At 38.6% G+C, this 25965-nt stretch overlaps 1 protein-coding gene across 2 annotated transcripts; it reads left to right on the forward strand.

The window, feature by feature from the left end:
• Positions 1–137: 137 nt before the first annotated feature.
• LOC122662520 lies at positions 138–24389 on the forward strand. Of its 2 annotated transcripts, none has more exons than XM_043858173.1 (4): positions 138–802; positions 1740–2150; positions 2633–2832; positions 23903–24389. In XM_043858173.1, exons 1-4 carry the CDS (start codon positions 358–360, stop codon positions 24143–24145), a joined length of 1299 nt encoding a protein of 432 aa, XP_043714108.1. In that variant the 5' UTR covers positions 138–357; the 3' UTR covers positions 24146–24389. The 2 variants fall into 2 exon arrangements, with proteins under 2 accessions (XP_043714108.1, XP_043714109.1); XM_043858174.1 differs by having other exon boundaries at positions 139–802; positions 1746–2150.
• Positions 24390–25965: the final 1576 nt, after the last annotated feature.

A 25965-nucleotide genomic window follows, 5' to 3' on the forward strand; every position in this document is an offset into this window, starting at 1 on the left:
GCCAAAATGCTAGATCTGCAGGCGTCCTCTGATTTCTTAGGGTTTGTAATATATGTATTTGGGGTAAAGGAGGTTTTGGCTTGTACTGTTTCTTACCTGAACTTTTTCTCATTTCAGGGAAAAGAGAAGGCATTAAGCATTATTCCTTATTCCATTATTCCTGGAATAAGGAAGCTGGTCTGGTTCTGTAAAGAGGCCTTTGGTGTGTGATTTTTGGGGTCCAAGAAGTGTTGTGAACTTGTGACTTGTGATTCCTCTCTGTGCTTCAGAAGGAAGCAACCCATATTTTAATTTATTTGAACACTGTATAGAACGGGAAGAAAAAAAAGTTAATTTTAGACATACCCAGAAGTGTAGATGGATATCTTCAAAGTAAAAAGGTTTAGAAAAGCTCATAAACCGAATCCAGAGAAAGATCTGGAGGATAAACCGGTGCCACCACCTGAGGAACCTGCTAGGAACGAAAATGGAGGTAACTTGACTAAATCAGATAAGGCCGATCCTGTCGTCGAAACTGAGGATGAGGATGATGATGGTGAGGATGATGACTTCATAACTAATGAGGTGAAGAGGCGGCTGAAAGAGTTGAGAAGGAACAGCTTTATGGTTTTGATACCGGAAGAATCATGCCCAGAAGAAGGGGAAGAGGAAGAAGAAGAGGAGACGACTTCGAGCGAGTGGAGGGACACAGAAGTGGTGGAAAATTGTCACACATGGTGGGATTTCAGCACAATGTACGAAAAATATTGCGAGAGGATGTTGTTCTTTGATCGAATGAGTGCTCAGCAGTTGCAGGAAGCAGGTGAAAGAGCTAAGCTTCTTTTAACTCAGAGCACATTGAGTGTTTTGTGTTATCATCCATTTTTTTGATTTAGTTATGTGCTCATAGGGGCTACCCTTTAAAGTTCACACTTTCAGACTGTAGATTTTCATCATCTAAGGTTAAAAATTTGTTACCCAACACCAAAAGGTTGGGGAGGGGGGATTTGAATTTGTTTTTACTTGAAGAATTTGCTGTGTTTAGGGTTCCCCAATTGAGGAAGTAAAGGGTAGAACTGTTATTAAGATCTGAGCTTTGAGTCATATACTAAAAACGTTCAACGTTCACATGGCGATTGAGCCCAAACAAGAATAGCTCTGGATTGCTAGAAAGTATAGACTAGAACGGCTTCTTTGTATTGGGCCCTCGTTGAATATAAAACTCAACTAACGATGGGCTTCCTAGTGGTCTATCATCGGGTGCCTTAAATATCTCTTCCCATATTTCTGGAAAGTTGCTTCGGCCCAGTTGTACTATCTTCTCTCTCACATTTCAAGAGATAGACTAAAGTTTTTTTGAAAGTTCAGTCAATCCAACCCTCAGTTTCAGTTGGTAGGACAACAACTTGAAGGATCATACCCCCTGAACTGTATTAGTAGTGTATGTATAAATCTTTGTATTAGTCATTCATTTATAGGAAAATGTTCAGTGCTACAATACAATAGCCAACTCAGAGTCTTAGGATTATCAAATTTATAGACATGTTTTTGAGTTTTTTCTTGCCTGTCCAAGTTGTGCATGGTGGCATTAGTCCAAGCTTTTGCTTGATTCATAGACAAACCTTCCCTTATTGATTCTAGGAAAGCTTCCCAGCTTCTCTACTGTTTGAATCTACGACTTGATAATTGAGCTTCACAATTTCTCTGTTGGCTGGTTTATGTTGAAAAAAGATTGCCACAACATCTAATGTTTTATTGTGTCACAGGATGTGCAGTTCCTAACAACCCATCACCAAGGTCTGCATCTAAGAAGCTGGTATCTACCCTTCGTAGCCTCTCTTTTAAGAAACGGGAAGAGCCTCAAGATGAGAGTGAACACTTGCAGCAGAGGCAAGGTGACCCATACCAGGATCTTGAAACAGCATATGTAGCACATGTTTGTTTGACTTGGGAAGCGCTTCATTGTCAGTACACACAACTAAGCCAGAAAATCCTGACCCATCCTGAAAGTCCTACCTGTTACAACCATGCTGCTCAGCAATTTCAGCAATTCCATGTCTTATTACAAAGATTCATTGAAAATGAGCCCTTTGAGCAGGGTGCCAGGGTGAATATTTATACACGAACAAGAAATTCCATGCCCAAGTTACTTCAGGCTCCAGGTATTCAAGGTAAATATTGTTATGGCTTGCTTCACTTCCTTATTAAAATTTGAGTACTCTCCTTTTCAGTGTCAAGGTCATCCTAGCATCTAGAAATGAAGTACTGTTTTTTAATTTTTGCTAAAAATATGGAAACTCTTCTCAGAGAAAAAAGTGCATTTTGCATTAGTGTACTGTAAAATGGTTCTTTCTGCTACCATAAAATGATTTGTTTTGTCAGCATAGTAAATTCGCATAAAATATGCAATGATATGCGCACAAACGGTATTCTTGGAAATATATATCCGATGTCTTTCCTACATCATTCCTGTATTAAACATATTTTTGATTTCATAAGCTATAACAATATATAATAATATATATATATATATATATATATTCCAATGAGTAATATCATATAAATAAGCGAAATTTCTTTTCATAAATTCCTCTTTATGAAAGTCACCCCAGTCTGTCATATACATATTTATCATGTTTATGAAATGTTTCAGGCTCAGACCAGAACAAAGAGGAAGAAGCTGATTCACTGGTCCTTGCCTCTGACCTAATTAGAATAATTGAGGATTCAATCCTTACCTTCCGCCTTTTCTTGAAGATGGACAAGAAAAAACCTGGTAGTGTTCTGAATCTATTTGGAGGCCAAAACCAGATTGCAAGCCCACTTCAACAGATTCTATCTTTTCTCGAGAAGGTAAGTTTCAATGACATAACTTGGCTTCATCGTACCTTTCTGGGTTATAATTTCAATCACCAAGCTATTTCATTTACTTTTCCCCTACAGGGGTAGTAGTTATCAGCCTCAAATAGTTGGGATAAAGATTTGATTATGAATTATTCATGCAATGAAGTAATCCCTGTCATTTTGTTACACTTTATTGGTAGAATTCCATGTTACAATTTAATTATTACTTCTGTTTTCTGATTCTTGATGCTTGGTTGTGCATATAAAAATATTTTTTTACCTCGTGGGGAAAATCCTTTATCTGATTGAGTTGTAAATTGCAAATGGATTGGAAATTTTAGGATTCATTTGGTTGTCTTGAATGAGTGAAAGGAAGATATAGGGTGGCTCCCACATTGTTAAGAGGGAAGAAAAAGAAGAAAAAAGGGAAGCTTTCCTTCCAGGTAACTAACAAACTAGAAAGTAGTGGTCACAGTGTGGTTATCAGGTTTCTTCACTTTTATTTTTACTTCGCTCACTCTTTAAGCAACCAACCAAAGTCTCGGGCTATGTTTGCTAGCCCAGCAAGTGAAGGAAAGTTACAGATTCAGTGAAACCTGAAAAACTTCCCATGAATGGTAGTTCTAGATGTTTTTGGTTGGCATTGGTGGGAAACTCTCAAGATTTGCAATCCCCATCTCCCCCCCCCCCCCAAAAAAAAAAAAAATCTTTTGCATAATGCAACTAAAGAGACAGATTTTAGTCCATGGTTGACTGAATAGGGAAAAGGGAATAGTATTGCAAAAGTATCTTTTACCTTTTGCATTTTCCATGTCTTTGGTTCGAGGAAATGTGTATGCCTCTATGCATGTGACAAGTGAAGCTCCTTTTTTTTTACTTGAATATTACCTGGGACCCGGGCCAGCCCCTAAAATTTTACTAATATCCCAAAAAGAATGAAAGAATACAAGGGGGGACATACCACCTTACCCCTAACCCAAGAGGCAAGAAATAAACAAAAGAACCTGGAAACTACATTCTGAGAACAGGAAAACCAGCCGTGTCTTCCCAAAGGATACGCTGAAACTCTCCCTGTGGCAGATTGTCTTGCCTGAAAGTGGTGGAAGACCCTGCATCACAGGCTCGATTAGCCTACCAATCAGCAGTCCTATTACTTTCCTTATACGCAAAAGAAATACAAGGCTTGACCAAACCAATCAGCTCGAAGATTTCCTGAAACCAATACCATCCCCTCCATAAGTTACACCTCTTTAAGCTAACCATGCTCACAGTGGAAAATGAATCAGAGTTAATCACAACATCAGAAAGGCCTAATCACAACACAATTTCAAACCGTCTCTCAATGCTCGTAGTTCTGCAATTGAGTTCGTGCAAGCACTCTAGAAGCTAGAGAAGGCCGCCAAAACAAACCCCTCCTTGTTCCTTATAATTCCTCCCCCCCACCTACACCTGGGTTCCCTATGCACGCACCATCCACATTCAATTTTACAGAACTACGAGCATTGGGAGGATATTGAGCAGTTAATTGCCGTCTCCTGTTTTTTGTCATCCAATCAAACAGTTTAGTCTCCATTGGTTGCTCAACAAGTTAAAAGTGAGGGAACCAAATGTGGGGGAATGTAGATTGAAGTGAAGGCTATATTTGGGCTGTGTATGGCAACGTTTCTATTCCAAATCACTTTTTTGTTGTTCTGTTAATTGGAATGCTTCTGTACAAAAAAGTGTTGTGGGCTAGAATTGGAAAAAACATTTCTGCCACTAAAAAAGAACAGGAACATGTATGGATTGCAAATTAACAGAAGTGGTGGCAGTGGAAGAGGAGGTGATGGTGGTGCTAATGGGGAAAGGGAGAGAGTCGGATTTATTGGGCTGGTTTTGTTACAAATTTGTGTTTCTATGTTTTAAACAACAAACAACAACAACAACAAACTCAACCTTATCCCAACTTAATGGGGTCGGCGACATGGATCCAAACAAAACAGAGTAGGGAAAACAAAGTTCTAATTAAATTAAAAAGGGAAAGAAAGGATGGGATAGTAAAGATGGGGCCAAAAAAAAAAAAAACCAGTTTAAATCTGTTTCTCCAGTGACGAAGAAATTTGTGTTTTTTACCCAGTTCATTCCAGTAAAGCACAAAATCAGACTGAACGTCACATACATGTTCTATTCCCAAAAATACATAAAAACACCAGAATTGTTTTTTTTTTTAAACATTGCCATACCCACCCTTGGTTCTTGGAAATTTGTGCTATGTTTAGTTGGTTGTCCAACAAGTTAAAGAAAGTGTGAGCCCCATATGTTTGGAAAAGTGAAAGAAATTTGTTTAAAAGAAATGATTGTTGATAAATTACCATAGTTTGTAACCTTTTTTTTTTTTTTTTTTCTCTTTGGTTTGAAGTACAAATGTACATATTGACCACAAGGGATGGAGATGGATGACAAAGGTGGGGCCTACACACTTTTCATTGTATTTTCCAAAATTGGTTGCTATTTGGAAGATTTTGTTAGGGAATAAAACGGGGGGGGGGGGGAGGTGGGGGGGTCACAAATAGGGGATAGGGAAAGTGGGTTACATAAAGTAAATTTGAAAAAAGTGAGACACGAGATGTGGATGGTGGGACTGTTGGATTATATGGGCTAGAATACCGTGGGGGGTATTCTAGACTTTTTTACTGTTTTATTCTTATTTCTATTATGTGGGTTTATTCCCACATTGCTTACTTGTAATTCTGTCCTCCATTCTCATTAATATAAATTAGGAGCTTGGGGTGATCATTAATCATCCAAGCTTTACTCTAGTTTTATTCCTGTTAACATGGCATCAGAGGTTTTGAACTAGGGTCCTTCACAGCCCCATTCTCGATCTCTTTTCGTCTTCTTCACTTCTTTTCCTTCTCTCTTCTTCTTCTCTTCTCCTCTCTTTTGTTCTCCATTCTCCCATAGGGCAGCACTGATGAGGTGATCACTAGGTCCAGTTGCTGCCCTCCATCACCTCATTCAATGACACAAAATTCTGCCCGATAGGAACCAGCCTCCCTGCCTGCGATATTTGAAGATTCAAGGTTTTTTTTGGATTGATTTCATCTCTCAATAAGAGATCAATCCCCCTTCTTGAAAATCAAGATCTGCAGCAGATTTCTCCAAGTTCCTGTCTCCATTCCTTGAAGGTTTCTTCAGATCGATTCTTCCAACGTCAGGTTTTTCTCAAAACCCTGACAATTATCGATCTGAGGGTTTCAGATTTCCATTGAAGCTGAATTTTGGAGGAGTGATCCAGCACCATTAGAAGACCACTCGACCCCAATTTCAGCCCTTTTTGCTGAGTTTTTGATTGATTTCTCCCCTACATCAATCTCACCAAATCAGGGTTTTTTTTCAAAACCCTGCAAAAGTCGATCTAGGGGATTGCCATCTCTGTTGTTGCTGATTTTTTGGGACATCTATTATTGCATATAAAGAGGTCTACCCCTCAATTTTCAGCACTTCTCTTGGAGTCTTTACTGGCTTTTCCCTCACAATAGCCCCTTACTGTGATTTGGGCTTCTCTACTGTGATCATGGGTGACTCAACTAATTCTACTGCAACTTCTGTTGGTGATGGCCAAGGCAAATCAGAATTTCATACCTTTCCTACTAATTGAATCAAACTGGATGGTTCTAACTATTTGCTTTGGTCTCGGTCTGCTTCCTTTGCCATTGCTGGCCGTGGCCTTACTGGTCACATTAATGGCACCACTGTTATGCCAACTGAGATTGGTCATGCTCAAGAAAGATGGCTTGCAAACAATGGTGTTCTCATGTCCTACCTGATTGGTTCTATGACTTTAGATTTGCAACATACTTTTCTTCTTCTTGATACAGCCTCTCAGATTTGGGTTGTTTGCAAGGAAACTTATGGGCAGCTTGGCAATGATGCCCGAGTATATGAACTCAGGTAGAAGGTCCTCCACACTACTCAGGGAGACTTTTCAGTTTCCAAATATTATGCTACTCTACGCAGTCTGTGGCAACAAGTGGACCACTTCTCTGATTTCCACCCTACTACAGTTGTTGACATTGCTTTATATAAGAAGCATGTAAACAAGATCAGGGTGTATAACTTTTTGGCTGGTTTAAATGTGGGCTATGACCAGATTCGTGTTCAAGTATAGGGCTATAAGCCTTTTCCCACGCTTGAACAATCCTATGCCTTGGTGTCCTCTGAGGAAAACCGTAGGGCTGCTATGCTGCATCCACCTATTACTGACAGATCAGCCCTCAAGGCTGCTACCCTGGCTACTCTTGCATCTATTGGCATTGCTTCTCTTGGTGATTCTACTACAGGGACTGTTGTTTGTAAGCACTGTCACAAACCGTACCACACCAAAGAGAAGTGCTGGAAACTTCATGGGAAACCAGCTGATTTCGAAGCAAAAAGGGCTGCCAAGACAAAGCCAAAGTCAAAGCTAAAGCCAAAGAACAAGGCTCATCACACTGAGACTGTTACTACAGCCCCTACTACTGACATTGGTCTATCCCAGGATGATGCTGCTGCTGCCTCTACTACATCTGCTGATACTGCCAACTCTGCTGCTCCTTCAGGTTCACACTTTGCTCGGTCAGGTGTTCCATTTGGTGGTCACTGTGCTTCTGTAGCTCCCACCCTTGAATCATAGATTCTGGAGCTACAGAACAAATGACCGGTTCCTCTAGCCTGTTCCATTGTTATTCTCCCACTTATGGGAAAGACAAGGTCAAAGTAGCTGATGGTTCCCTTTCGTCCATATCTGGAAAAGGAATCATCAACTGTACTTCTTCTCTTTATTTGTCCTCTATTTTGCATATTCCTAATTTTACTACTAACCTTCTTTCTATTAGTAGTATTACTCGTGATCTTAATTGCAAAGTAACCTTTTTTCTTTCCCATTGTGTTTTTCTGGATTTGGACTCTGGGAAGACGATTGGATTGGAAAAGGACATGGTGGATTGTACCTGTTTGAAGATGGTCGTCCCTCTCCACCACCATTACCTTCTCCGCTACTTCAAAACTCCTTGGTCTCTTCTGAACTTTACCAATGGCACTCTAGATTAGGTTACCCTCCATTAGGAATTTTAGCACATTTATTTCCTAGTTTGGTCACCCCATGTACTAAGGATGACTTTTTTTGTGAGGCTTTTGTTTTGGCCAAACAGATACCCTCCACTTATTCTTTATCAAATAAAAGGGGTTCTTGTTTTCAATTGGTGCATTCTGATGTTTGGGGTCCTAGTCGTAAAATATCTCTTTCTGGTCACCAATGGTTTGTTTCTTTTATTTACTGTCACTCTAGGCACACATGGGTGTTTCTTCCAAAAAATCAGGTTTTTGAGTGTTTTCGACATTTTCATAAAATGGCCCAAACTTAGTTCCAGGCTACTTTCAAAATATTGAGAAGTGATTATGGAACATAATATAAAGAATCTCAATTTCAAAGCTATCTAGCTTGACCATGGTATTGGTTACCAGACCAGTTGTGTTGATACCCCTACTCAGAATGGTGTGGCAGAAAGGAAAAACTGCCAACCGCCACCTGTTAGAGGTGGCCAGGGCTTTAATGTTTGCTAGACATGTCCCATCTCAGTATTGGGGAGACGTTGTCCTCATTGCTGTCTATCTCATCAATAGGCTACCTTCCCGGGTCCTTGACTCTCGTAGTCCAGCTGAGGTTTTACTGGGGAATTCCTCCTTTATTGTTATTCCCAAGGTGTTTAGTTGTGTGTGTTATGCTAGAGATAGTAAGTCTCCAGGCAAACTTGAACCTAGGGGGTTACGTTGTATTTTCTTGGGATATTCGCCAACCCAGAAGGTTTACAAGTGCTACCACCCCTCTTCCAGCCGTACGATGGTCAGTATGGATGTTATTTTTCATGAGACCGTTTCCTATTATTCTTCACCACCTCTTCAGGGGGAGAGTTCTAGTTAAGATGTGCTGTCATTTGATGTTCCTCCTTTTCTAACCCCTAACCCTACGGCTGCTGTCCAGCCACTTGAGGCTGCTGTCCAGACCCTTGTGGCTGCTGCCCAACCTCCTTTGACTGCTGCCCAATCTCCCTTGGCTGTTGCCCAACCCCCTCTGGCTGTTTCCCCCTCATCTGAAGGGAGTTCTTTATAGGGGGAGACCATGGGAAAGAGTATTGTTGATGTTCCTATTCAGGGGGAGCTGACTTCTGTCCAGAGAACTATTGGTGAGTTTCAGAAGAAGATTGACAACTCCAATATGATCACCTATAAAAAGGGAAGCACCAAAAGGGGGCAGCTTCAATCCACTATAACACCGATACCCATCCAGTTGCCGGCTCAAGATCCAGATTCTTCCTCTCGTGGTAAGTCCTCTTCCTCCGACCTACCTATTGCTCATCGCAAAGGTACTAGGACTTGCACTCTGCATCCCATATCTCGTTTTGTTTCTTATAGTTCTCTTTCTCCTTCTTTTCGTGCATCTGTTCATCGCAAATGTACTATATCTCTTTCTTTTGTTTCCATTCCTAAAAATTGGTAGGAAGCGTCTACAGATGGAAAGTGGAAGGCAACAATGTTGGAAGAAATGAGAGCACTACATAAAAATTATACGTGGGATCTTGTGGCTGTTCCTCCAGGGAAAAAATTAGTTGGATGTAAATGGGTCTTTGTGGTCAAACAGAAGGCAGATGAGACAGTGGATCGGTATAAGGCACGACTAGTTGCAAAGGGGTTCACTCAAACTTATGGAGTTGACTATCAGGAGATCTTTGCACTAGTGGCGAAACTCGACATTGTAAGGGTGTTATTATCTTGTGCTGCAAATCTTGGGTGGGATCTTCAGCAGTTGGATGTAAAGAATGCCTTCTTCCATGGGGAGCTTGAGGAAGAGGTATACATGGATGTTCCACTAGGTTTCTCTGATGACAGGACCAGGGGCAAGGTCTGTAAATTGAAGCGTGCTCTTTATGGTTTGAAGCAGTCACCTAGAGTCTGGTTTGGCAGGTTTCACAAGGCTATGATTTCAGCAGGATATAAGCAAAGCAATGTTGATCACACTTTGTTCATTAGACGAGTTGGTGACAAAGGAACTATTCTTATAGTCTATGTGGATGATATTGTGGTCATTGGTAATGATGTTATCAAGAAATTGAAGCACTTCCTTGGCCGTGAGTTTGAAGTAAAGGATCTGGGGACTCTAAAATATTTTCTAGGGATAGAAGTTGCTCGATCCTCAAAGGGCATCTTTCAGATACTCCTATGGAAGCTTCTACAAGATTAGGGAGAAAGAGGGTGAACATGTCGACAAAGGCTGTTTTTAGCGATTAGTGGGCAAACAAATCTATCTCACACACGAGCTGACATAGCCATTGCTGTAAGTTTGGTGAGCCAGTTTATGCATGATCCTTATTCCTCTCAAATGGAGGCAGTCCTTCGTATTTTGCGATATTTGAAGTCTGCTTCCGGAAAAGGAATTCTTTTCTCTCCCAATGGTCATCTGAAGGTTGAAGCTTATATTGATGCCGATTGGGTTGGCTCTACTGACAGAAAGTCAATTTCTGGCTATTGTTCTTTTGTGGGTGGAAACCTTGTCACGTGGCGTAGCAAGAAGTAGAATGTTCTGGCAAGGTCCAGTGCTGAAGCAGAGTTCCGTGCAATGGCACAAGGAATCTGTGAACTTTTGTGGCTTAGAGGATTGTTTGTGGCTTAGAGGATTGTTGCAAGATATTGCTCTTGCTGTTTATCTTCCAATGATGCTTTATTATGATAATAAAGCAGCCATTAGCGTTGTTCATAACCCTGTCCAGCATGATCATACTAAGCATGTTGAGGTTGACCGACATTTCATCAAGGTGAAGCTCGAAGCCGGATTCATCTGTGTTCCCGTTGCGAAGTCTACTGATCAGTTAGCTGATGTGTTCACCAAGGGGCTAAGTGGCAAAGTGTATCTTAATCAAGTTGGGCATGCACGACATATATGCTCCAACTTGAGGGGGAGTGTTGGATTATATTTGGGCCAGAATACCGTGGGGGGTATTCTGGACTTTTTTACTGTTTTATTCTTGTTTCTATTATGTGGGTTTAGTCCCATATTGCTTACTTGTAATTCTGTCATCTATTCTCATTAATATAAATTAGGAGCTTGGGGTGATCATTAATCATCCAAGCTTTACTCTAGTTTTATTCCTTTTTTGTAAAGCTTGGATGATTAATGATCACCCCAAGCTCCTAATTTATATTAATGAGAATAGATGACAGAATTACAAGTAAGCAATGTGATACTAAAACCACATAATAGAAACAAGAATAAAACAGTAAAAAGTCCAGAATACCCCCCACGGTATTTTGGCCCGTATAATCCAAAACTCCCCCTTAAGTTGGAGCATATATGTCGTGCATGCCCAACTTGACTAAGATAGGAAGAAACACTTTGCCATTTAGGCCCTTGGTGAACACATCGGCTAACTGATCAGCAGACTTCATAAAGGGAACACAGATGACTCACATTTTCCTTGGGGATTTTGTAAAATCCATTGGTTTGCTATGGATTTGTAGAATGCAAAACAGAGGAGAGTCAGGAGACAAGGAAAGCGCATCTTTCCTTCTCCCTTCCTTCTAAACAAGTCCACTTTTACTGTTATGAGGAAAACTTGTCAAAATATTTCTCTCTAATTTACTTCTCCATATCTGTCAAGCATTCAAACATAGTTTGTTTGCAAGTGAAGCTAAGTTACCAAGAGTGAAGTACGATTCACCTCTGCAATAGTAGATAAATCGTTGCCGGATATAATAATGACATCAATGTACACGATCAAAACGATCACCTTGAAGTCTCGACGGACAAAGACTGAGTGAATAGAATCATGCTGTGTGCATCCACGCAGGGTAACAATAGAGCTGAAGTTATCAAACCAAGTTTTGAGCGATTGTTTCAAACCATAAATTGCCTTGTGCAACTTGCAGACTTTCCCAACATTCTTCCCTTGAGAAACATACCCAGGAGGTTGCTCCATGTAAACCTCATGCAAATCATTATATATAAATATATTTTTGATATCCAACTGATATAACGGCCAATCAAAATTAACTGCCAAAAGAGATGAGCACCCGAACAAATTAATGCGAGGAATGGGTGAAAATGTCTCAAAATAGTCCACACTATAGGTCTAAGTCTACCATTTAGCAACTAGACAAGCCTCGAGCCTCTCAACAGAGCTGTTAGGGTTATATTTAATTGTATACACCCAACGATACTTCACTAGGTCCTTACCTGGAGGTAAAGCTACTAGAGGTCATGTCTGGCAAGTAAGGCGTCCATCTCTGCATCCATAGCCAACTTCCATCCAAAATGAGACAACACATTATGGTAATTGTTAAGAATGATATGAGAAGACAATGACAAGGCAAAACTCTGTAAAGAAAGATGGTAAATGAGAAACAGACACTAATTTTTGAATAGGATATGCAACCATAGGCTTCTGAATACAAGAACGATTACCTTTGCGAAGTGTCATTGGAAAGTTTGAAAGTTTGTAGGTAAAGAAGAACCAGAACCGTTGGGCGCAAAATCAAATTCTGTGGAGGATTGAAGAGGAGGAGCTGTAGTTGGGAGTGAAAGCTTCAGTCATCGTTGATAGACTTTGAGAACTTGTCTAAGTGTCAAGAGAAATCAATGCAAGAATGGAAGGAGATTGGAAAATGTCTGTTGCTCAATCTCTGACACTCAAAAGAATAATATGGTGTGCTCTAAAAGTAAGTAACATCAGCACTCAAAAACTGTTGACGGGTGACAGGGTCCTAAACCTTAGCAATGATAACCCTTTTGAGTTCGTGAATAGCCTAGGGAATACATTTTAATGCACGATGAGATATTTACCAACATTGAGACACAAAACATGAACACAACAAATACGCCAGAAATACAGGGTGACAGAAAATAAAGGTGAGTTGGAAAAACAATACCAATTGAGATTTGTTGTTTAAAACAGAGGAAGGATACGATTAATCAGATAACATGCAGTTAACATAGCATCCCCCAAAAATTCTTTGGAACATTCATGTGAAACAATAAAGAACGAGCAGCATCTATTAAGTGTTTGTTTTTCTGTTCACCACCATTATTCTGCTGAGGTTATTTATGCACAATTAGTTTGATGTAACATACCATTCTTAGAACAAAAACAAGAAATTGCATTTTGAGTAAATTCCAAAGCATTATTCGAGCGAAAAGTTTTGATAGAAGCATCAAATTGAGTTTTTATTTCATTATAAAAGGATTTAAAAAAAGATAAAAATTCTCAACGATCTTTCAATAAATACAACCAAGTTAGATGAGAATAATCGTCCGCAAAAGTATCAAAATACTAGACCAGCCCTGATCAGGAAGGACCCCAAATATCAGAATGCACCAGTTAAAATAAAGTTGACTCCTAGAGTCACTACTAGGAGTAAGAGAAGATTGATGATGCTTTCCAAGCTCACTAGCTTCACAATCTAGATGAGACACTGACTTGTAACCAGAAACATTTGTTTAGGCTTGGACAATGACAAATGACCTAATCGAAATGCCACTGAATAGGAGAAACAGCTCTACAAGTAGTAGCAACAGTTGTAGAACACACATCACTATGGAGATGGTACAATCCATTCTTCTCACGCCCTCTACCAATCTTCTTCTTTGTCTTGAGATCTTGGATAAAATGGAATAGAACAATTTAGTGATTTCATGAGCTGACTAACAGACAAAAGATTTAAAGGTTATTGGGATACATGAATAACTGAAGATAAAGACATGGAAGAAGTAGGTGACACTAAACAATGGCCAGAACACGTGGGTAGAAGACCTATTTGTAAGGATAACATGTGATGGATGAGTAGTCTTACAAAAAGAAAACAAATTAGATTAGTCATATGCAGTGGAATCAATAACCCAAGAGATAGGGGATGAGGTGGTAAGTTATGCAGTTGTACCTGTATAGGCCAGTGTAGTAGTAGATGTGGGGGTGGATGACCTAAGTTGCTGGACATGCTTCAATAACTGAGTGACCAGGTCATCCCGAGACCAGGAACTTGAAGAACTAGCTCCAGATGAAGTGACCTGATTAGGGTTGCTAGATGACTCCACGTTAGTACTCACACCAGACATTGCCCTATTGGCCAACTGTTGGTTCACTTTGGCTTACCGTATGTTTAAACTTGCCACAAAATATGCATTGCCGTCTGGTTCATCTGCTGTCCACCACGACCACCTCAACCATGTCCATGTCAACGTCCACATCCTCCCTCGAACCATGACCTCTTCTAGGAAAGCCTCCACGACCACAACCACCACTACCATCAATAGATGTAGATCTTTCTTTTAGAAGAGGAAGAGGAGTCAACCTTGGTATGAGAGGGAGAGAGAACATGCTGAATACAGCAAAAGGCCCATTCATAGGAGACACAGTCTCCCTAGTAGTTAACTGTCCTTTTATAGGCTGTAGATTAGAGTTTAACCTAGACAAAAATTTAACAACCTGAATCTCAGCCCTCTATGTCTTCAATAGTTCTAGATTAGTAGTGATAGGTTGATAGAAATTTAGTTCCTCCCTCATCCCCTTAAGGGAATTATAATATTCACCAACAGGTTTGTCTCTCTGCTTAAAATTAATAATCTTTTCATAGAGATCATAAATCCGAGACATTCTTATCTTGAGAAAAGCTCTCCTTCAAATCATCCCACCCCCTTAGCAGTGGTGTGAAACGTAACATTTGCTACAAACGGCTCCGTATTATTCCACAACCATACTAAAAGGGTGTTGTTTTCACACATTCATTCGTCATACTCTTTTTAATAAGAAGATGGAGGTGCAGATATAAGATATTTAAGCTTGCTTTTAACATTAATGTAGACCTAAACAGTCTGGGCCCACAAGAAGTAACTCCAATATCTTGATGATCCAATGGCTGAATTGCTAGATAACTCCAAATATTAAGTGCAGAAACTAATCCCAAAAACAGGGATGCCACAATGGGTACAATGAGTGAGTATATATTCAGCTATGCATAAGGTCTATGAGCAGGGTATTGTCACCAATATAAGCTGTATATCGAGACATAAACATAAGTCATCATAACCAGGGACTAAATCATCAACATGGGAGAGCCGCAAGGTGGAGAATTGCAGAAATAAACCAAATAGGTACTGCCGTATGGAATGATGTTACCAGAATACGAGAATCAAAAAAAAAGATGTGCAATAGAGATATTCTTCAGCCAAACAGCAGGAGAGTAGCCTTCAATAGCAGTGACTGAATCCCTATCCCTAAAATTCGAACCCTACAACTGAATCCCTATCCTTAAAATTCGAACCCTATATCAATGGATGTTGTAGACAGTAAATTGCTATGCAAAATTGTTGTTATGCATTGAGTGAATTATCTATAAAATGTGTAGGGAATCAAGCTTTTTTTTTATGATGCAGGGACTTATCCACAATACTTGTATATGAGATTTTTTCCATTGGCACTTGAAGGTTCAATCTCATTTTGGTTGTAATTCTGATGAATATTCCTATATTGACATGGTAGAAGATGTCTACAATGCTTAGTCATATCAATGCAAGAAGAACTCTCAGTTTTTCAATGAAATGTTTACCATCAGGTGGGGGTGATGAACTGGAGCTGAAGACTGATGGTAAAATCATGGAAATGTTTGATTAGCATAAACAAGTGGCTGTGTTATCAAGGTAGAAGTCTATAATGTTCAAGTAAGTATGCTGGACACAACTACTTACACCATTAATAAGTTAACAATTTCATTGGTTTGTAGACACCCTAAATCAAGGGGCCAAGGAGTTGAAGGCCAGGGTATGGGTTCTACGATTCGTGTTGATGATTAAATCCCTCCTGTGCATTAGTCTGACTAAATGGTTCATCATCAACATGGACTGTAGAACCCATACCTTGGCCTTCCTTCAACTCCTTGCTCCCTTGATTTAGGGGTCTTCAAACCAATGAACTTGGTAACTTATTAATGGTGTAAGTAGTTGTGTCCAACATACTTATTTAAACAGTATAGACGTATACTTTGATGACACTCATTTGTTTATGATCCTCAAACATTTCCATGATTTTATCATCAATCTTCAGTTCCAGTTCATCACCCCCACTTGGTGGTAAACATTTCATTGAAAAACTGAGAGTTCTTCTTGCATTGATATGACTAAACATTGTATTTTAGACATTTTCTACTATGTCAATATAGGAATATTCATCCGAATCAACCCAATGAGATTGAACCTTCAAGTGGTAATGAAAAAAAATCTCATGTACAGGGGTTGTGGATCAGTCCCTGCATCATCAAAAGAAACTTGATTCCTTACATCACATTTTATATATAATTCACTCAATGCATAACAACAATTTTACATAGAAATTAGTGTCTGCAACATCCGTTGATATAGGGTTCAAATATTAGGGATAAGGATTCAACTATATTGACAGAAAGACTGTAAGGTTATCCTGGGGAGAGCCTAACCTCTCAACATAGAATGGTGGTCCTAGACTTGTGCCTCACTTCACAGAAGTGTAGGATATGTAACATTGCATTTGGTTGCGTAAATTTCTGGATGCCTGCATTGATTTAGATGTTACATCCATAGATCAGAGTATCTATGGATTTGAAATTCTAACAGAATAACTGTTTGGTTATCCTGATTTTGAAACCTGAATCTACTAGAATAACTGTTTGGTTACCCTGATTTTGAAACTTGAATCTACCTAAAAAATTGAAGCAACAATGGCAGTTTGCAAGAGTGACGTTCAAGGAGCTAAGGCAGATTCGGTGAGGTTTGGAGAAATATCATTGGGGATTGGGTATAGGGATATAGTTTCCAGTGAAGACAGCCTTCGAATAAGGCTATGAAATGAACTATATTGCAATGAAAGCAGGTACAGGGATGGTGTTGTATCAATATTCCATTTTAGTAGCAAGATGAATCTAACATTAAAAGAGAAAATAATACATCAAAATGATATTTAAAGAAGCTGTTTATAGCTTGTTCAGACAAATATTCATCAATCAAATTCAAGAATCTAAAAGTAAAATATAAAATCTCATGGCATTAGGAAAATAAAGTTGTAAAAATATTTATAGGGGTGGGGATCATGATTCCTAAAATGGATTATGGAGATTAAAAAAAAAAATACTTGGAGATGCTTACCATTAAATCTGCGATGATAACCAATTGGGATTATAGGAGCAAGGAACTGAGTTTTCTTTTCTCTGAATCCGAGTCATTCGAATACACAATGAGAAGTCTTGAAGATCCTTCTTCTCTTGTTTGTTGGATTCCTTTCAATCTTCAAGACAACCCCCGAAAAAAGGATAGGGATTACCGATCAAATCAAAAGAAAAATCCTTTTTTTTTTCTTTCGTTCTTGCTCTTTTCCCCTCTTTTTTTAATTTTCTCTCCCCTTTCCCATTTCCCAAACCGTGGATTGGGATTACCGATCAAATCAAAAGGAAAAACCTCCCTGATTTCTCTCCCATTCCATCTAATCTTGATGAATTTTCTCATTTCTCTTCTGAGAAGTCTCCAAAAAAATCCAGAACCAAAATCCCAAATCTCACTCCGTGATTTGCAGAGGAGCGCCGGCGAGGATGGAGCTCCGTGATTTGCAGAGCGCTGACAGATCCGGTGAGGATGGAGCTCCACAATTTGCAGAGGAGCGCCAGCGATATTGCAGGTACTTGAAGCGGCAATGGCGTTTTTTCGATAGAGCTCTGTGATTTGGTCTTCCTTCTCTCGATAATATGTGAATCTCAAGAAACAAAAAAATATGAATCTGTGGATTTTACCTCATGAGGTAAAATCTTGAGATTCAGCCTTTTAGGCTAAAATATTGAATCTTAAGATATAGTGAACTCAGGATGTAAATCCGTTTTTTACCAAATGGTTAAAAAAGTTGAGATTCATGCATCCATAGATGTAACATCCACAGATTTACGCAACCAAACGCAATGCAAGCCTTCTTGTCCCAAGATTAATTGGTGGAAATTAAAAGGGGAGTTCTTGATTCCATTTTCAGATAAAATGATCAAACTATGAAAATGGGATCTTAACGGAGACCCTAGCATGATGTGGAACAAGATGGCTGCTGTATTGCTAAGAGGTGCTGGGGGAAACGAACGGTATTCGGCATGCCCTTGGAGAGACCTGGTGGTGGGATGATGAAGTCCAAGTAGCCATTAAGATCAAGAAAGCTTGTTTTATATTATGGCAAAGGTCTAAGGAGGAAGAGGATCTAACAAAATACAAGTTTGCCAAAAATGAAGCCAAGAAGATTGTGGGGAAGCAAGAGCAAAGAAATATGATGATCTTTACAATAATATAAATTCGAAGGATGGGGAAAGCTATTTTTAAAATAGAAAAAGTGAGAGAAAGGATGACCAGAGATTTAGACCATGTACAATGTATTAAAAGTGAGGATGGCAGAGTTCTTATAAAGGATGAAGACATTGAAGAGAGATGGAATGAGTGCTTCCACAGGCTCCTCAATGAAGAGTCCACGAGTGACAAGCCCATGAAAAGCGTCATTCATAGGGATTCCTCTTTGCGTAGATATGTACGCAAATTTTCGGATGCTTGAAGTAAAAGAAGCAATGAGAAGGATGAAAGTAGGTAAAGCTCCAAGTCCAAACGAGATCCCAATTGAGGTGTGGAAGAACGTTGGTCTATCCTGGCTAACCAAGTTGTTTAACTAGATTATGACCACTAGGAGAATGCCAGATGAATGGAGGAGAAGCTTTGTGGTCCTAATTTACAAAAAACAAAGGAGATATTCAGAATTGTAATAACTACAGGAGCATAAAGTTAATGAGCCATACGATGAAATTATGGGAGAGGGTTATTGAAGCTCATTTGAAAAAGGAGACTACTATATTGGAAAACCAATTTGGATTTATGCTAGTAAGATCTTCAATGGAGGCAATTTTCTTATAAAGGAGACTCTTGGAAAGATATAGGGGGCAACAAGGATCTTCATATGGTCTTTATAGATCTTGAAAAAGCCTATGACAGAGTTCCTAGAGCTAATTTGGAATATTTTAGAGAAGAGAAGGGTGTCATGTAAATAAATAGACATAATTAAAGATATGTATGCTAATGTGGTGACTAGCGTTAGAACAACGAGGGGCCAAGGTAGTGAATTTTCAAGTTCAATTGGGCTACACCAAGGATTAGCCTTAAGCCTTTATTTGTTTGCGACTTAGCCAAAAGCATACAAGGGGAGGTCCCATGGTGTATGATCTTTGCAGATGATATTGTTTTGGTAGATGAGAAAAAACGCATGGATTAACTCCGAAGTGGAACTATGGAGATTAACCTTGGAATCAAAAGCTCTGAAGATGAGTAGAACTAAAATCGAATACATGATGTGTAACTTTGGCAGCTCTGAGTCGAATAATGAAGTGGTGAATATTGAGGAAAAGGAGATTCCGCAAAGTGACCATTGTAGATATTTAGAATCAATTGTTGACAAGAAAGGCGACAGATGACGGTGTTGCCCAAAGGACTAAAATAAGGTGGATGACGTGGAGAGGTGCGACCAAAATACTATGTGATCAGCGTATGCCTTTAAAGCTGAAAGGAAAATTTTATAGGACTGTCATTGGACCAGCCATGATGTACTAGTCGGAATGTTGGGTTGTGATGAAGTGCCATATAAATAAACTTGGAGTTGTAGAGATGAGGATGTTGAGATGGATGAGTGGGAAAACTAGGAAGGATAAAGTAAGGAATGATCATATTAGAGTTGGGTTGGGAGTAGTTCTAATACATGATAAACTTAGAGAGAGTCGATTGAGGTGGCATGGCCATGTTCAACAGAGGCCTTTAGGGGCCCCACATCGGAAGAGTGACATGATCCTGTTGAGGGATCCAAAAGAACCAGGGGTAGGCCTAAGATAACCTTAGGAGAAGTGGTGAAGAAAGGCATGCTTAGCTTAGGCCTTACTCTTAGTATGACCCCAACTAGAGCTGATTGGAGATCAAAGATCCATGTGGTCGACCCCATTTAGTTAGACTTTGTTGTAGTGATTGTGTTTTGTATTTACATCTCTTTGAGACCTAGAGCAGAATGTTGGGCAGTTAAGAAGCGGTACGTAACAAAGAAGGGTCGATGCCCTAGAATGTGTCGATGTTGAATGCCCCCCCCCCCCCTTTTTATTTCTTTAATTTTATTCTATTGACACCCATGTAGTTGTATCCATGTTGTTTCCCCCCTTTTTTACTATATTTTTAATATATTGTCTCTTATTGTGATAAGGCTTGGATGCTGTTGATTCAGCTATATTGACAGAAATGTTACATAGCAATTTACCACATGTTTCAGCTCAATCGAACCCTATAATGCATATAGCTATATCCCTAAAATTCCTCTTAGCTTTCAGCTCAATTGAACTGTTGAAATTAGCTGAATACCTATCCCTAAAATTTGAACCCTAGAATCCTATAAATCCCTAGCCCTCAAACCAATGATGAGTTGTTAAATGTTTGCAGCTCCAATCTAACTCATTAGATCATTCTTTCAAAGAAAATAAAACTAAGCCCACGATTTCAGCTCATTCAAGCATTCAGATCAGTTGAATGAAGCAGGCATTAGGGTAGAATAGAGAATATGGTAAGAAATTACTGTCACAAGGATGCACAAGTTGTTAGGAGTGTCTGCTGGTCTTCTGGCTGTCAGAGCATTGCCAGAGTGTGTTAGCTGGTTGTTTTCTCTTGTCTACTGGTTGCTAGAATCTTGGCACAGAGATAGGGATGAGGATGAGGTTTGGGGAGGACGAAGACACCTCTCGAGGTTCTTATGAGTAAATGGCATTTTTGTCGTTTCAAATGTAATTGAGCCATGACATCATCACTTAACAGTCTCCTACTAACGCACTGTTAAGATTGTAGTTTTTAGTGAATAGGGAGGGGTGTACGAGGTTTCGGGTTGTTTCTCTATTTTAAGCAAACTACGGGGGAGGTACATGTAATTTTCCCAATATATTATTTTTCATTTTTGGGCTCAAGATGGAGGATTGATACTTCCTCTCTCTCTATTCTCTTTTTATTGAACACTTGCTTGAGTTTATCTCTACATTTTTACTTGTAATGTTTTACGGATGTGGGTGTTTTTTTCAAGAACAAAAATATCTTTGACCTTTCTCTTCTTTACTCGGGAGGGATGACAGTTTGATAGCCCACGTCTCTGGCTGTGCCACAAGAAAGAACGACCACCACCAGTTTTTTCAAATGGAGGAACAACATGGCTTATTATCATAATCGTCAAGTGTTGCCTAAGTGTAAGGGTGTCAAAAGCAAACCGAACCGAACTGAATTGTTTAAACCGAAACCGTGAAACCGTTTAATAAATGGTTCGGTTATGGGAAATTTGAGACCGTTTAATTAAAACAGTTTGAACCGGACCAAACCGTTTAACACCCTTACCTAAGTGTCTAGGAGGATTCTGTAGGATCTAGGCGTCTGTTGCCTTTGTGGTATGGTACGCCTTAGTAGTATGAACCAAGTTTGGCCCTTATTATGCCAAATATCATTTAAGAAAATGTTTTTACTTAAATCAATAATATCTTAACAAAGTTTCGTTTACTTGAAGAAATTATTGATAAATAGGCAAATACCCCCTATTTGAATCCAATAAAAATATTAAAAAAAATCAAATCCTAAAAGGTTAAAAAGTCAACCCCGCAGTTCAAGAACAAAAACTGGATTTTTGCCGATAAGTTAAATTTTCAACTTTCAAATGCTGGGTTTTTTTCTCAAATCTAAAAGTTCCATAAATCTTAATATGGTAAGACATTGCTAAAAACAAAAAGAGTGGTAAAATATTCATTTGTTTTGATATTTAAAGAAATATTTTTATTCAGAGTGATTTTCACAACATTTGTGCACACCTAAAAAGGTTTGATCGGAACATAATTCCTTCAATATAAATCAGATTTAAGAAATCTTGGATTTGTTGGAAAGCTGGTTTCGTGTTCTACCTAATACAATAAGTCTTATGTAAAAATAAAGTCATTTGACCAGTCAAACTTCTTAGAGAATAAGAACATTCCTCAAAATTGAAAGCAGTTTAATTACTTATAGATAAGATCATATTATCTAAGAACACTATAACCAAATGTGAGACTAGTTATACCAGGACAATGACCAATTCCAAGAACAGTATAAACCAAATGTATATTTTGATTGTTTCAAACTTTCAAAAGCTTGCTTTTTCAATTCTGCTTTCTTTTAGTTCAATGTTTACTTTTGATGACTTGATGTGGCTTAATGTTGATTTTTGATGATATAAGGTATATATATTTTAGCATACTAAATAATGTTAGAAAAGAAGGGAAATAAGGCACCTTGGTCGCCTAAGTGCTTAGGCACCCCTCCACCTTGGGTCGCCTTGCCGCCTTGACAACTATGCTTATTATTATCTTCTATGCAACTTTTGTGTGCAGAAAAGCATGTCTTCTTTGTAAGAGTTCTGTTTCTTGTCTTTTTTTTTGGACGGGTAAATAATGCTGTTTTAATTAGTGGTTTATCATTTGAACCATTTTGGTAAATAAATAATTGTCAAGGCATCGCCTCAGGCACCTTAACAACTATGGTTGCTTAGATGGGCGCCTTGGTTGCATTGACCGCCTTATTGGTGTCGCCTTGCATCCATAGTTGTCATGGCGTCGCCATGGCGTCCTGGCGCTGGAGAGGGTTGCATGGCGACCTACGCCATGGCGTCCCTCTTTGATTTCTTCTTCCCGTCTCTCTTTCCCTCTTCGATTTCTTCTTCCTGTCTTCGATTTCTTCTTCTCTCTTCGATTTCTTCTTTCCCTCTTTCCCTTTTCGATTCCTTCTTCGATTTCTTCTTTCCCTCTTCAATTTCTTTCGATTTCTTCTTTCCCTCTTCGATTCCTTCTTCGATTTCTTCTTTCCCTCTTCAATTTCTTTCGATTTCTTCTTTCCCTCTTCGATTCCTTCTTCGATTTCTTCTTCCCGTCTTCTTTCCCTCTTCGATTTCTTTCGATTTCTTCTTTTCCTCTTCGATTCCTTCTTCGATTCCTTCTTTGATTTCTTCTTCCCGTCTTCTTTCCCTCTTCGATTTCTTTCGATTTCTTCTTTTCCTCTTCGATTCCTTCTTCGATTTCTTCTTCGATTTCTGAATTTTCTTCTTAAAACTTGATAAACAATAGAGAAAAAATAAAACATGGTTTGAGTATACATCTATTAACACATTAAAAATAGAGAAAATAAAAAATAAAACATGATCGACATGCTCGCCATGGCGTTGACATGTTGATATATCGACATGACACCCCTCCACCGACTTGGATCGCCGTGACGCCGTGACCACTATGCTTGCATCCATGCCCCCTCCAATGCCGTGACAACTATGGGTAAATATTCTATTTTGCTATGTGTTGAACAAATTAAATCTGTGATTTACGAAACCACAGGCTATGGTACGGCCTGTGATATACACTGTTATATCCACTGTCTAGAGTTAGAAAATAAACTAAACTTTTCCTTTGGGAAGAAAACCATTCCGTTGTTTTACTTTGAATGAAAGTCATTACTTTGTTAGGTTTTAAGGATAGGAGATATGCTAAGACCCCATGCAATGTAGCTCCAGGCTTTTTGTTCAAATGAATATTGTGAAAATGTCCACAGAATTGGTTAACAATTGCTGGTTAAATCAATCTTTGGCAAAGTAATGTTATGAAGTAATTTTTAATATTAGATAATCTTACAAGTGATTTTCTTCTGAAGAATAACATGCATAAGTACAAGATCGATAAAGAGAAGGAAAAATTTTGTAGACTAAGGGCACAGTTGATGCATTGTGTGGTAGCAATTACTATAAACTCTTACTATGAGTACCGAAAAAAATTACTGTCAACAGTTTTTCTTTAGGCTACACAGGCTGCAGCTTCCTATTGCCTGTTATATTCCGAGGCAGGTTTCTATTTGCTGCAGTCATAGTTCCTTGCATTTATTCTGTGACATGGAAAATCATCCTGTTTCTGAGAACTAATTCTTTCTTCTAACTTGACCCCAATGTCTCCACTTCAGAAGGAGATGAAACTGAAGGAACTGCACAAAAAGAAGGGTGGGAAAAAGAAATCCTGGCCTACAACATTGGAGGGAGTAGAACTGTTTTTCGGTCTCGTTGACATTAAAGTCATTGCGAGGGTTCTGAGAATGGTGAGAATCACTAAAGAACAGCTAATCTGGTGTGAAGAGAAGATGAACAAGCTTGATATATTAGAAGGCAAGTTGAGGAGAGATAGTTCTCCTCTTCTATTCCCTTGCTGATGGTGGTAGGCCACTCACCTTCCATGTATAAAGAAGAGTTCCTTGCTCAAGTGGTAGAGATATATTGGACTGTTTCATCTAAACAGAGAGTATGTGAGAGCACACAAGATACTTGCTGGTTGGCATTTGATTCCAGTTACCAACTGATCATAGTGACTGCTAAATTTGTGGGATGTGTTGTTTCTCATCCCTTAGCCAAGCCTAATTTTGAACTTTTTTTATAGTGACAATGGTCTTTCATTCACAACCTATTTTCCTTTTGAGCAACTGATAGTTGAAAACAGGGAATATCAATAGGGGAAACCCTCTGATAATCTGATCAGAAAACAAACATAACAACTTTGAAACTATGGCCTCCCCTACCCCATTGTGCATGGACTGTACAAATTTCAACCTTTAGTTTAATGAAAATTTCTTTTTCATCAAAAAAAAAAAAAAAAAAAAAAAACTTTGAAATGAAACGAAGTCTTGTGGAGAAGTACAACTTCTTCAAGGTATTGAGACATACCTATTTACTGGGACTGTGCAACATATTGATGGTTTTTTGAGTAGCATCATATGAAATGGAGTTGATTCTAAACTTATTTAATTAATCAGAATATTTCCCAGTGTATTTATCCAGATCTAGATTCTAATTCATACGGTTTCGTAACTCGAAATCAAATTGGTGCAATCGATTATTCTCAACACTCGTATGCTTAAATGAACTTGGCCAAAATTATGCGTAGAATTCTTTACTTGCAACATGTTGGTCGTGGTTTCAAAACTTGGAAATTGCCTCTCCTGTGAAGCAGGGGGTTAAGTCAATGTACATTTGTCCCTCCCATACCCTGCAGTTGTAGGAGCTTCTTGTATTCGGATCTTTTTTAGTTTTTATTTCTTTATGCATAGAGTATTTTTCTTGGCTATTTTTTTTTATATTTTTTGGTCATCAAAATTGTAGAACTTGAAGAAATTTTACAGTTAGATCTACAAGAGGTTTTTTAAATCCTCTGCTCTCGGATCCCATTTTTGGCGATTTAATTGGAGTTGATGGAGATTGATACAGTTAGTTTCTGATTTTTAAAATGTTGGTATGCTGATTTAAATTATTATTATTTTTAATTTTTTGATAGAAGAAAAACGTTATTCATGAATAACCACATGGACAGAAGACAAACACATCTCCTTAATCCACAGATCGTAGTTGGGCTAAACAGTGTCAAAACAGAAATAACGACCTAGACAATCACATTTTTTTATATTACATGGTGCAACAAAACAAAATTATTGGTAGAATTATTCCATAATAAATGTGTTTAAAAGCTCAAAAAGAACCCATATTTTGTGAAGTACCTAACACCAGTTCATTTTGGTTTAGCAAAAATATGTGTTATTGGAACTTAGTGATAGGTACACCACACTTACCTCACTGTCTGAATTTAACCATCCAATAAATAAGGTTTTGGAAGTATCTCAAAATTTTTATAACGATAAAAAACTGGGCAAATAAAATATTAGAATCATTAAAAGGCATACTTTAATTTTGTTAAAACTCTTCATATAACTTTTGGGCATTCCTATTAAATGTTTGGCGTTGAAAATTAACGAGTAAGCTAGACGTAGTGTACTGTACTCTATATCAAATGAATCTGACAAAAGTCTATGGCTTGGCAAGAATTGGCTTGGCAAGAATTGATAATTGAGTGTTGACCTAAATGGATTTTATTATTGACAGCAGGGCTGTAAACGGATTGAATTCGGCTTGGATTTACTGCTATCTAAATCCGAATCCATTTACCGAATGATATATCTATATGCGATTCGATATCCGACATGCT

The sequence above is a fragment of the Telopea speciosissima genome, chromosome 5, assembly GCF_018873765.1.
Source record: "Telopea speciosissima isolate NSW1024214 ecotype Mountain lineage chromosome 5, Tspe_v1, whole genome shotgun sequence".
NCBI classification, from domain to species: Eukaryota; Viridiplantae; Streptophyta; class Magnoliopsida; order Proteales; family Proteaceae; genus Telopea; species Telopea speciosissima.

Coding starts and splice junctions, on each gene's coding strand:
- LOC122662520 (XM_043858173.1), top strand. CDS start 358: ATGGATATCTTCAAAGTAAAAAGGTTTAGAAAAGCTCATAAACCGAAT. Junction 803..1,739: donor TCAGCAGTTGCAGGAAGCAG/GTGAAAGAGCTA, acceptor TGTTTTATTGTG/TCACAGGATGTGCAGTTCCT. Junction 2,151..2,632: donor TCAGGCTCCAGGTATTCAAG/GTAAATATTGTT, acceptor GAAATGTTTCAG/GCTCAGACCAGAACAAAGAG.